General features: G+C 41.9%; 1 protein-coding gene across 1 annotated transcript in view; it reads left to right on the top strand.

Moving 5' to 3' along the window:
• Window positions 1-13,440, top strand: part of ATG2B (autophagy related 2B) — a 76,379-nt gene that overhangs the window by 43,941 nt on the left and 18,998 nt on the right. Inside the window, 13 exon segments of the mRNA XM_043556964.1 lie at window positions 458-657; window positions 827-907; window positions 2,077-2,183; window positions 2,339-2,431; window positions 2,997-3,067; window positions 3,454-3,530; window positions 4,002-4,172; window positions 5,735-5,876; window positions 7,638-7,840; window positions 9,571-9,797; window positions 10,738-10,846; window positions 11,774-11,968; window positions 12,655-12,756. Of these exon segments, the coding sequence (XP_043412899.1) occupies window positions 458-657; window positions 827-907; window positions 2,077-2,183; window positions 2,339-2,431; window positions 2,997-3,067; window positions 3,454-3,530; window positions 4,002-4,172; window positions 5,735-5,876; window positions 7,638-7,840; window positions 9,571-9,797; window positions 10,738-10,846; window positions 11,774-11,968; window positions 12,655-12,756 (1,778 nt within the window).

Below are 13,440 nucleotides of genomic sequence, written 5' to 3'. Positions count from 1 at the left end.
AACACTCCATTTTATGGATATACCGTATCTTATTATCCACTGATGAGTTGATAAGACTTTATGGTCGTTACTCTCTTAAACAGTATCTCCTTGTGGTAACAGATATAGAATTTACCATCCTGTGAGCACATTCCCTGTTACCTTGTGAATAGAAGATATTTGCAACATTCTTTTTTTTTTTTTTTTTTCCTCTAAGTGTAGAAAACAGTACTTGGACAGTCTTAATGTTTATCAGATTTTTCTGTTTAAATTTAATTTTCCTAGCATTTCCTATCTTAATTTTTTTCTTGAGTACCGTCATTCATACCATTAGCAGAGACATACAGATTATTAATGTCAAGCTGGTTCTTGGTCATTATAGTCAATGGAAGTATATAGAGTTTTGTTTTGAGTTGTGGAAGTCTGAACTAATTTCAGATGATCATTTTGTTATGTCGTCATCTCGTTGTGGATGTAGGCATAGTGGATGGAGTGAGTCTCCCCACAGAAACACGACTGCCCAGTTCAACCCGCCCGCATTGGTTGGAACCAACTATTTATTCCTCTGAAGAAGATGGCCTCAGTAGAGCTGCTTCAGATGGTGTCGGAGGTGACACTTCGAATATGCTCTCTGTCGCAGTTAAAATACTGTCTGATAAATCGGAGTCCAACACAAAGGTTTGTCTTTTGTATTTTTGTACCATTATGTACTTGCCATTCCTTTGATTCCTAGCTCCAAGTGATTGCATAAAAGGCAACACATTTTTTCCCTTAGAAAAACTTTTCAAGTTTTGATTTAGAGGATTACATAGGTGGTAAATGGAATTCTTCGTGTTGTTGTGTGTAGGAATTTCTCATTGCTGTAGGATTGAAAGGAGCCACACTCCAGCACAGGATGCTTCCTTCTGGGCTTAGCTGGCACGAACAGGTAAGAGAGTTGTTACGTGCGTATTGGTCTCCTTCTGACTTCATACTGACATGTAGTACACACACTGTGAAGTCACAGATCATAAAGGAGCAGTGCTCACTGAGTTTTCCCTGGAGTAAACACTCCCAAATAACCACCTCTCAGGTCAGGAAGTGGAACATCATCACCACTCCAGAACGAAATTGATTTTTTTACCTTAAAGTTTGGACCCTAAATCTCCCACAGACAGTTATCGTGTATGTCACTTAAGGGAAGGGATTCTGTGACCCAGAATCTTAGAGCACCTGGTATAGAGAAGAGATGAATGGTGTATTGACTTGCACTTCTAACCCTGTATTCCTTAAGGTATATTTCAGAGTGATTGCAGAGTGATTCCCTAGGCCAGTAACATGCTTTGAGGCACTTAGAATGATTTTTGTAATTAATTTCCAGTGCAACAACTGTTTGATTAATGAAATAACAATTGGTTAATTTCTTTTCTCTGTGAGAATTGTACAATGATTCTTGTTCATTTTCCTTAGAAAGGGGAACTTTTTCCTTTCCTCTGAAAATAATAAATTAGTTCATACTCGAAAGTTTTCAGAGAGCTTTCATAAAAGCATTTAGGGAACACAAGGAGGCTTAGAACAGTGTGGTGAGGGGAAAGAGACAGTTGGGGTGAACGCTGAACTCGGTTGTAAGGGAGAGGTTAGTCTAACCCTATTTAGATAGAAATATGGGAGAACGGATGTCGGTAAGAGAGACTGAGACTGAGTGAGGTATAATGTAGGGAAAAATAACTTTTCCCCAAAATGGATTATGTAGAAAACCAGGCGGAGTGTAAGCAATCTTTAGCAAAATTTATTTTTTTCGAGAATTGTCCCTGGCAAAATAATGTAAAAGTATATCATACGTACTTCAGTTTCATAAGATAGGATTTTTCCAGGACTTCTGTAGCATTGCAGTTGTCAGATGGGCCTCTCTCATCGTTTCAGACCCTAGTTTTGCAAATACTTTTTTGAAATGAATTCCTTCAAAATGATGATTTTCTACTTTTAGCTTTGATTTTTCCAATAAACGGTGGGTTTTTCTGTGAGATATTTTATTTTACATTGGTATTAAGGATATCCTATCAAAACTTTTTTTTTTTTCCCTCTAAAGCAGGGCATTTAATATTTTTGTGATTATAGATTTTATACTTCTTGAATATTGCTGATGAACCTGTCCTGGGATATAATCCTCCAACTTCATTTACAACTTTTCACGTTCATCTCTGGAGCTGTGCACTTGATTATAGGTTAGTTCACAGATGGACTAAATAAAATTCTATTCAAAGTAGGTACTGAGTTTTGAAAAAATACGTAATTCAAATTAAGGTTCACGCTGCTCTTTTAAGGGAGTTTCTGTTGTTGTAGCCAACTGATGTTTTTTTTTGTTTCTTTTCGGTATTAGGCCTCTTTATTTGCCGATCCGATCTCTTCTCACTGTGGAAACATTCAGTGTATCGAGTAGTGTGGCCTTGGATAAATCATCATCTACACTCAGGTGTCTATGTGAACTTTGCTGACTACTAAATTCAGCTGGTCCAAACATGCTGACTGATACTCAGCTAAACTCGATTCAAGTCCCAATCTTTTATTAAAACCAGCATTCTTTTACTCATAGTCCTGTCTCTCTGTCCAGGTTTTCAACTTTGAGATTTCAGATGATTTGTCCCATCTCTTCTATTTATCACTGTTTTTTTATTTTTAGGGAGGAAATGAATTCTTGAGATTGGTAGTTTACTTCTTAAAGCAGAATATAAACTTCCCATATGACCTAATACACTTTATTTTCATAATTTAGGTCTTGTGAATTTGGGCATCTATTAAAACATGCTGAAAATTTACAATTTGAGCAGATGATTCAGTCTTACTCTTTACACAAATCAAATATTTCTAGGACTCAGAAGCAGTGAGTTTTAAAGAAATGTCAGATGGCACTTGTAAGAAACTGTAGATGACTTTGATGACTTGTGTATCAGAAGAACGATACACCTAAGTGTGCCGTGATCACGTGTTAGGTATTCCAAGTTAAGTGTTTAGAGGTTGATTTTATCTTTTTTCCTCAGAATAATCTTGGATGAAGCTGCTTTGCATCTGTCTGACAAGTGTAATACTGTTACTATAAATCTGAATAGAGGTAAGAGTTGAAAAACAAAATCTGGGGTTAGATGAATGCTCTTTATTTTTTGTACATGAATATTTTAAAGCATTTGAACTCTGAAATGATGCCATTGAACTAAGGATCTTGTTAAATACCAGTTTGAAGTTGTAATGTCCTTAGAATGTCAGTTAAGTGCATCAAGTTATATATACTCTGTTTACTTAGTAAAAGATTAATTTTGTTTCTAAATAAAGGGAATTGTAGGACTTTTAAAGGATGAAACTATATTTCCATTGCATTTTAAATATTTTTAGCACCAACTGCCATGAATTTTAAAGAGATGCTAGTTTTAATACATGTTGGTTGGATCAGCATTTTTTGAAAGCTTTGCTCAGATATTTTGTTAATTTAAAAAATTTTAGATTATGTTCGTGTGATGGATATGGGGCTTTTGGAATTAACCATAACTGCAGTGAAATCTGATTCTGATGGAGAGCAAGTAAGTTATTAAAATAAATGGGAATTTTTATCTAAGTCCTTTTTATAGGAGAGACTAAAGTATTGAATTTACTGTAAAAATTGTTTTGGTTGGAAGTAGATAAAATGTTTTAAAATTGGGATTTAGTCATTATAAATACACATTTCCTGTGGCAAGAATAATTATATTCTACTTTATTTAATGTAAACCTATGCAACAAAAGAAATTCTTATCTCGTTTGGAAAACGTTTTCTTAAATTTTTTTTTTTTAAGTTTATTTATTTTTGAGAAAGAGCATAAGCTCGAGCAGGGATGGGGCAGAGAGAGAGGGAGAGAGAGAATCCCAAGCAGGCTCTGTGCTATGCGGGACTCGAACTCACAAACCGTCAGCTCATGACCTGAACTGAAACCAAGAATTGGACGCTCAACTGATTGAGCCACCCAGGCGCCCCTGGAAAATGTTTTCATCCATTTTCCCTTGTGTGCGCCCAGACTGAGCCGCGCTTTGAGCTACACTGTTCGAGTGACATTGTCCATATCAGAACATGCTCGGACTCTTGTGCTGCGTTAATGAATCTCATTCAGTACATCGCAAGCTATGGGGACTTACATGCGGCTAACAAGGCGGAGACGGAGCCTGGAGCCCCTGAAAGAAAGACAAAGGTACAGCCAGCGGTATCGTGCATTACAACTAACTCACCCTGACCCGTTGCAGCCACACGAGTGACAGGTGTAGTCAGTGAGGTCGTCATGACCGTCACGAGGTAGAAAAGAAACTTTGAAAAATCCTCTATTATTTACTGTCAGAGTGATGAGGTCTGGAAAGGTGGTTCCAGGGGCCTTTTTGGAAAACCGTTTTGCTGTCTGATATTCTTTGTTTCAAAACCTTAATCTTCTCGGCCAACATAATACTTTTTTCCAGACTTGAGTTATTTTCGTCTCACCTCCAGGAAGAAAGAAAACATTTAGCATGTAAGAGCTTGCGATGTGCAAGTCGTGTGTAAAACTGCTTCTGAGAGGGGGAGATGCAGGTGTTCATATTGTTTCCAGAGGCCTCTGTTCTCCTTCATGTTTGTTACGTGGGATTCTGTTCGGTTTTCAGTCTATGTTCTCCTGTGTGATTTCCCTTAACCCGGTGTGACAGGGTAAAGATTATCACCTCTGTTTCATAGGTGAATAAATTAAAACCCAGAGAATTAGGTGATTCGCCCAAACTAGTAGCCAAAATGGCAACGAGATTCAGGTATTTTGATTTCCGGTTCAGTGCTTTCTTATGCCCCCGTACGTTACCTCTCTGTCCTCTCTTATGTCTAGAGTGAACAGTGTCGAGTGTGTTTAGCATTTTTAAGTGTTCAGTGTTTTTTCATTCTTTGTCACGGTCTGGTCTGTGAACAGAATTCTGTCTCTTTGGTGATGGAGGCTCTAGTAAGGGCCTGATGGACCTTGCATTCTTTTGTTCAGGGGCTGCTTCTACCCTTCATTTGTGTTACACTTCTGTTTTTGACTCCTTGCTCCTGCTATATTCCCACCGATAAGAAGGTGATTCGTGGCACTCCCTCTCTACTGTTTATTCTCTTTTTAAAAACATTCTCCGGTTTACTAAGAGTTACTTTAAATTATCCCTTTCAAATGAGATCTTTCCAGTTCAGAGTCCTGCTCCCATTTGAAAAGCGTGATCTGGATGTAAGGAATGCACAGTTCACTGACCAAAATGGTTAAGCTCCCTGCTGGAGATGAGCCCCCAGAATCCCCATTCAGTAGGTTTCCCCTCCTGTGTGCCCCCTGCCGTCCTTGGACAGATGTCCATTCATCCCAAGACCTGAGGCTCTGATCTGCAGCGGCTTTTGGTGTCAAAGGGGCGAGCCTTGTTGTAGCTGCCAGATCTGAGCAGACCTAACTCTGCAGAGAGACTCCCTCTCCCCCAGCCTCACTGCAGTATTTTTATCCTGTCTCTTCTAATGTGCTGTCTCTTCACGACCCCAGTTCACTGTGCTGGCTGGGACCTGATGGCATATTTATTTCCGTTTGCCAGTAGTTGTCAGGGTGATGGTGATGATGCTAAAAACGTAAGACGTAAGCGCTGCCGAGCAGAATGTGGAACGCTGCCTGCGTTCCTGCTTCCGGTGTGTTTGTAAAATGTAGTGTATTTCCGGGACAAGATCATGCTAAGTCATTTGCTTCTTAGAGCATTTTCGGTTATTTTTAATTAGGCTTTTTGGCTGTAGGTAGATTCCGGTGGCCGCTCATCCTCACGAGGCCCAGTACTTCCAGAAGCAGATCAACAGATGCTACGGGATTTGATGAGTGATGCTATGGAGGAGCTTGACCTGCAGCAGGCCACTGCGTCTGCACAAGGCCAGTCTAACGGTACGATGGGCCCGGCCTTCTTCCCCCGGGAACTTCGGGGCCGTAGTTGAGCCTTACGTTATTTGTACGCATATACATTCTTCAGCAAGTAACTTAGTAACGAAAAGACAAGTCTGAGTTTGGGTGGATATTTATTAGTCAATCAGCTTGTGTTCATCGAGTGTCTAGTAGATAAACGACACTGGCCGGGGTGTTGTGGGGGACACAGATTAAACGGAAAACGGAGCTTATCTTTTTCTGTTGGCGTAGAGTTTCGTAAAACAGATCCGCACTAAACCAAACTGATGCTCTTACTTAGAACGATTGAGAAACGACATGAGAAAGAGCTTCAGAAAGTGTCACCATCCCCCAACTGCTGTTCAGGAGGGATGGGAACCATCTCATTAGACTTCAATGCAAGTGACATGAATTGGCTTTTCAAGAGTGGACGGGGTTTAGGTATGTGGAAGGGAGAGGAGGTAATCTTGGCAGGATCTTGAACGTTGACAGAGGCACGGAAGCATGCACAAGCCTTAATTATCTCACAGCCCAGGCGGTTACTGGAGCGCAAGCTCCCTTCTCATTGAAAAGAATTGGCCAGTAAAGGTGGAGAGGCGGGGAGGAACCAGCCGGTGAGAGAGCCTTGATAGCCAGACTGAAGCATCTAAATACTTTGAAGCATCCATCTAAAAAGTGTTTGTTTTCTAATTGGATGAACGTAGTCATTTCTACATATCCTAAAATCTTAATTTTAAAAGATTATCTCCTGGTGTTAGAAAAGTTTAGCGTTAAATGTTGCTTTCGTTCTAATTTAGAATAAATTACAACTCAGGAAACAAACAGGAACTTTTAGCTTCCTGTGTGTGCTACATTATCTGTAATAAACATTAGCAGCCAACCTCCTTATGTGGGAAAGAATATTTCACGAATGTTTACTGGACAGCTTCCGTATTCTGGTGCACAGGCACTTATAAGGGATGAGTAACTTAGAAGAATTTAAAATCTGGTCTGGGAGCCTCTTGAGGCTAAAATGGCACTTTCTCCATCTTCGCGTTCTCCATCCATCCAGTGGTTGGAATGACTGAATGGAGAAAGATACGTGGGAGAAATGCATAAAAACGTACGTTCACATTCAGGTTTGGCGCACGTGCGGTCTTTTGTGAACTTCACGTTGACAGGGCTACCTGAGAACAGGCGTCCCGTTGGGCTATCCAGCACCGGATGAAGTAGCGCGTCCCTCACACGGCACCACGCCCTGGCCGAAAACCGCGTGGCCGCTGTTTCCAACCCACCCCCCTCCAGAAGCAGAGATTTCCTGTAGTCTTTAGGGGAGGGACGACGGCCATAGTAACCACTTTCCCTCCCCTTGCGTTATTGTCCCAGAAGCTTCTTCCAGAGCTCCACCCACAGGACAGAGCTGTTCATATGAAAATCTGGCTTTAACGGACCTCCAGTCAACACTAATCAGCTGCTGCCGAATTTCTGAGCTTCACTGATGCCAAATAACTGAGAGGAGACTCTCTATGACTTTATGAGACCGTCGTTCACTGTTTGCTTGGAGAACATCAAACTTATTGTCAGTTTCCTTAGTAGTGGCCAGAGGGTTATTGTCAGACAGAAATGAGATATGGCCGGTGAAAACATTCAACATAGTGTGCAGCTGACATGTGGTTAAAATGGTTACCAAGCATTATTGTCGATGTTTCAAAATGTGCCAAAATTGAGTGTTTTCTTTTTTTTTTTTTTTTTTTTTTTTTTTTGGTTTTTGTTTGTTTTACCTAGGTGTTTTGAATGAAAAATCTCAGATTCAGGAGCCATGTTGTTCAGACCTCTTCCTGTTTCCAGATGAGAGTGGGAACGTGTCTCAGGAGCCCGGCCCTGCTTACACCTCATTCACACACCACCTGATCAGTGATGCAATGACAGGTGCTCCCACTGAGAATGACGACTTTTGCATTCTTTTTGCACCAAGAGCAACTATTCAGGTAATAAATGGATCATGTAACTGAGGCCTTAAGGTAGTGTTACAAGTAAAATTGACCAAAGAGTACCTGAAAAAGAGTCTTGAGGTTTTATTTTAACTCTTCGTAGTTGAGAATGACTTCATTTTGTAATTTATTATGGAGGCTTTGCAAATGTTTGCTATACTTTACTATTTCTATGACACATTTCTCAGAAACTCAGAGAAGAACGCTCTATGTTTGCAAAATTTTCTACATAGATTATTAAGCTGCAGATGTTGTGGGTAGTAAGATAGCTCTTCAGAGTATTAAAGTGGCAGAAAGGAGTGCTATGTAGAGTTGCTAGTCCAAGAATTGGGAAAGATAAGATCTGGTTTGTGTGAAGGCTGATGGATGGTTGATACGTATCATTTCCATGTTAGAGTCATGCTCACATTAATGTATTTATTTTCTTTTTTTTTTTTAATTTTTTTTTTCCAACGTTTATTTATTTTTGGGACAGAGAGAGACAGAGCTTGAACGGGGGAGGGGCAGAGAGAGAGGGAGACACAGAATCGGAAACAGGCTCCAGGCTCTGAGCGGTCAGCCCAGAGCCCGACGCGGGGCTCGAACTCCCGGACCGCGAGATCGTGACCTGGCTGAAGTCGGACGCTTAACCGACTGCGCCACCCAGACGCCCCTAATGTATTTATTTTCAATGTTTGTTTATTTTGAAAGAGAGGGAACGAGTTGGGGAGGGGCAGAGAGAGAGAAAGAGAGAGAGAGAGAGAGAGAGAGAGAGAATCCCAAGCAGGCTCTGCACTGTTAGCTCAGAGCCTAATGTGGGGCTTGATCTCACGAACCGTGAAATCATGACCTGAGCCGAAATCGAGAGTCATAGGCTTAAGTGACTGAGCCACCCATGTGCCCCAGAGAGTCATGCTCATATTTAAAAAGGATGGTCCTGGGGCGCCTGGGTGGCGCAGTCGGTTGAGCGTCTGACTTCAGCCAGGTCACGATCTCGCGGTCCGTGAGTTCGAGCCCCACGTCGGGCTCTGGGCTGATGGCTCGGAGCCTGGAGCCTGTTTCCGATTCTGTGTCTCCCTCTCTCTCTGCCCCTCCCCCGTTCATGCTCTGTCTCTCTCTGTCCCAAAAATAAATACACGTTGAAAAAAATAAAATAAAATAAAATAAAAAGGATGGTCTGGATTTAATGAATCCACAGTTTACTAAAATGGGTAAGCATTGGTGCTGAAATGGAACTTTATGCATCACCATTTAGTGTATATATGTGTTAAACTGCTCAGTAGTGACTTGGCAGGTAAGGCTATTTGTTTTACTACATCCTGGGAAATTAAAAAGCAGTCAAACTCTCAACAAGTTCATTATTAGGATCATGGTAATTTGGTCAGCATGTTGAAGTACGTTAAGTTTGAAATGTAATATTGACTTTGAATTAGAGAACTATACAGCCCCCTCCACATACACACAGATAGACACTTGCTATATCTGTGCCTTTTTTATTATCAAACAAATAGTAAAAGCCAAACTGAAGACTATAAAAATTTTTATGGAATGATTTACGTAGAACAGAAAGTCCATTTTATGGTTAATGCAGAGTATCCAACGTAGTGATTACTACATTGTAACTAGCCCCGTTTTGTATATTGAAATTATTAAAAAGAATTCAGAATCAAGAAATCTTGAGATAAGCAGTGTAATCAGTGGTTTCTACTGCGCCAAGATAGGATGTGTTCCCTGTTTCTTTGTTGTAGGAGAAGGAAGAAGAACCAATTGTAAAAATAATGGTTGATGATGCAATTGTAATAAGAGAGAATTATTTTAGTCAGCCCATTAAGAAGACAGATACAAGCAAAGCCCCATTGCACTTTCCCATCCCTGTCGTCCGGTATGTTGTTAAAGAAGTCTCTCTTGTTTGGCATCTTTATGGAGGAAAGGATTTTGGAACAGTCCCTCCTACTTCTCCGGCTAAAAGTTATATGTAAGTTGATTTCTACAAGAAGTTTTCTTGTTTCTTTTTTTTTTTAATTTTTTTTTTTTCAACGTTTTATTTATTTTTGGGACAGAGAGAGACAGAGCATGAACGGGGGAGGGGCAGAGAGAGAGGGAGACACAGAATTGGAAACAGGCTCCAGGCTCCGAGCCGTCATCAGCCCAGAGCCCGACGCGGGGCTCGAACTCACGGACCGCGAGATAGTGACCTGGCTGAAGTTGGACGCTTAACCGACTGCGCCACCCAGGCGCCCCAAGTTTTCTTGTCTCTACAAGTTTCTACAAAAACTTACTAGAAGTTTTTTGTTTTGTTTTGTTTTGTTTTACAGGCCACTATGTTCTTTTCACAGCATACGTAGAATTTGTCATTTTAAGGAGTATTAATAAAGGAGTATTGAAAACTATGTAATTTAAGTTACTCCTTTAATATAAAAGCTCTTCATTTGTAAAGTTATTCACATTGTTTGTATGTTTACCAAACTAAGGCAACTTAAGTGATTTCCATTCAGCACAATTTTGGGGCACCTACCCTGTGCCAGAGCCTGTGTTAGAGGCACGTTCACCAAAATGAATAAGACCCAGGCCCTGGCCTCCATTCAGAAGGACCGTTATGTGAGCAGGTGAGGGCAGTGCAGTAAAGCCTGTGCCTCAGGGGGCAGGGACCATGTGCGCCCTTGACTCTCTCCGGCATCCTGCTGGGTGCTAGGCTAGGGCTCGAGGCTCCCGAAGTACTTGTTAAACGTGTGTTTGGCTTTGACACATAGAAATACAGTTTGTGGCAACATGTTGATGGTTCTATAATCTTCATTTTCTCCTTTTATCTTACTGTTTTTCCTGAGGTCACTCATTGCCTTTCTTTGAATATTCCTGCAACAAAAGGTTTTGTTGTCGTTGCTGGTTGCTGTTGTTCGTTTTTTCTCCATTTATAGCAGTCCTCACAGCTCACCTTCTCACACACCCACGAGGCATGGACGTAGCGTGGTGTGTGGGGGAAAAGGAAGAAACCATGACTTTTTAATGGAAATACAGTTAAGCAAGGTGAGACGGCAGTTTGAAGGAAAAAAGCCCCTGAGGTGGGAGCACTAATGGGGGTTTGGAGTCCCGCCCCCACCTTGTGGTCTTGAGCCGCCAGCCCCACGCCTCTGGATTGGAGAAGTGCAAGGGGTCCCGTAAAACTTTTACCTCTTTTTCTTTCTTAAATGTTCTGGGGAGTTTGAGCGGTTTTGTGTTTTCCCAGGCTTTCCCTAGAGGAGTGTCTCTCAGAGTTGAGCAGGGGTCAGAAGCAACCTCGAGGGCTTGTTAAAACACAGGTTGCTGGGCCCCAGAGTTTCTGATCCAGTAGGTCTGAGGTGGGGCCCGTGAATTTGCATTTTTAATGAGTCCCCAGGCGATTCTGATAACTCCCTTTTCCAGGCCCACACTTGGGGAACCACTGCCTTTGAGTGTCTATGTGAGAGGGCCTGCCGTTGGATGGCACCTCTGTCAGTCCCTCGTGAATGTCAGGGACCAGTATGTTCAGGCCACCAATGACATTATATGCATTTAATCCTTTCAGCTTGTCTGGGATTGTGCCCAGTGTCATATATTAGGGTACTTAACATAGGAATATTGTAGTGAGGATCGTCCCCCCCCCCCGCCTCCCTCTTTGGGACTTGAACCCTGCATGCATTGATTCCCTTTCAAGCAATTTCACAGGTACGCAAGGTGCTGATCGTGTGTGTTACTCCTGTTGAGGGTTTTGCCTGAAAAGGATAGGGAGTTTGCCAAGATCAAATAAGAAATGTCAGTCAAGCTTATCCTTGTCGGGGACACATAGATCAATAAATACGTGAATAAATAAAGAACTGTTATGTTCTCCGAAAGTGAGGATTCAAAAAATGGTGAGGGATATTTTGCATTTGAAAGAGGAATTCTAATTTGAATAAAAAGTAAAAAATTGCTGTGTGTTCCTTCTTGGCTGTGAAGGTGAAGTTTCAGCACGAGGTCTACCCGCCTTGCAAGCCGGAATGCGAGTCCAGCCTCTTAGAGCACCCGGTCTCCCGGCAGGTGTTCATCGTGCAGGATCTTGAAATTCGAGATCGTCTGGCAACATCACAAATGAACAAGTTTTTGTACCTGTATTGCAGTAAAGAGATGCCTCGAAAAGCTCATTCCAACATGGTAAGATTTAAGACCTCCTATTTTCTGTCATTATATTAGTTTTGGAAAAGTGTTTTTATTATATCTAACTGCAGAAGATTTAGACTGGGGAAAATTGCTGGGTTGGTTTTTTTTTTTTTTTCATTTTAACATGAAAATCCCTTTTAAATATGCTGCTTAAAGTTTTATGTTTTAAAAATTATTTTACACGTCACTTGGAGGGTCCGTTAATTATAATTGCCAGTATATTGATGCCTGAGGAAAACCAGAAGTCCATAGTGATCTACACAGAATACTTAGTGTTGCCGGAAGCTGGAAATGTTCCAGATTTCGAACACTTTGCAAGTTTTAGTGGAAGAGAAATGATTCGCTCAGGCTCGCTGGAAGAAAACGTCATAGCAGCCGTCTTTGGAGTATGGCTGTAGTCAGCTTCAGGGGCCCAGCAAACCCCCAGGAGACGACACCGTCACCCGCATCTTGTCCACTAAGGAGAATCCATACCTCTCATGAGATTCTTCAGGGAGCGTGTGACCCAGAAAAGTCTGAGTCAGGCTCTTAAGGGAAAAGGTCAACAGCTCCACTTCTAGTTCTCGTGTCAGAAAGAGAAATGGGATTTTTTTTTCCTTTTCTTTTCTGTTTGTCCTTTTTAAATGAAAACGAGATTGTAATGTCATGGGGTGGGGGGGAATGTTTTTCTCCTCTCGTAGTTGACAGTGAAAGCGTTACATGTGCGCCCGGAGTCTGGCAGGTCACCGCAGGAATGCTGCCTAAGAGTGTCACTGATGCCACTTCGCCTCAATATTGACCAGGTTTGTACCGCAAACACTCTTGAGGGAGTTGAGATTTTAAAAATGTCCCGCATCCGGAAGAAGAGGTTCAATTTAGGAGAATTAAAATGTTTACGATTTCACTTTTATGGAAGTTGCGTAGCCGAAGCAGAGTTCTGCTGGTGAGGAGCAGGGCGGACTCATTAGGCGCTTGGGACCTGCTCTGTTGGCGGGTAAACATTCGATGTTATTCCCGGTCTCCTCGTTGCGTGCGTGCCGCTGCACTGAGTACCTGCTTCCCGCGCTCTCATCCTCACGTACACACGCTCGTGCAGGTACACGGGTGCTTTCAGGGAGTGTTAGAGGACTCCCTCCTATCTGTGATTGAAAGATAAGAGCGGTTGTGTCTTTTTTATTTTTTTTAATTAAAATTTTTTTTAATGTTCATTAAAAAAAAATTTTTTTTTAACGTTTATTTTTGAGACAGAGAGAGACACAGCATGAACGGGGGAGGGGCAGAGAGAGAGGGAGACACAGAATCGGAAGCAGGCTCCAGGCTCTGAGCCGTCAGCCCAGAGCCCGATGCGGGGCTCGAACTCGCAGACCGCGAGATCGTGACCTGAGCTGAAGTCGGACACCTAACCGACTGAGCCACCCAGGCGCCCCTGTTTATTCATTTTTGAGAGAGAAATAGAGCACGAGTTGGGGAGGGGCAGAGAGAGAGAA

This window comes from Prionailurus bengalensis, chromosome B3 (genome assembly GCF_016509475.1).
Source record: "Prionailurus bengalensis isolate Pbe53 chromosome B3, Fcat_Pben_1.1_paternal_pri, whole genome shotgun sequence".
NCBI classification, from domain to species: domain Eukaryota; kingdom Metazoa; phylum Chordata; class Mammalia; order Carnivora; family Felidae; genus Prionailurus; species Prionailurus bengalensis.
Note: the sequence above shows the minus strand (reverse complement) of the source record. Positions and strands in the feature narration are given on the sequence as shown.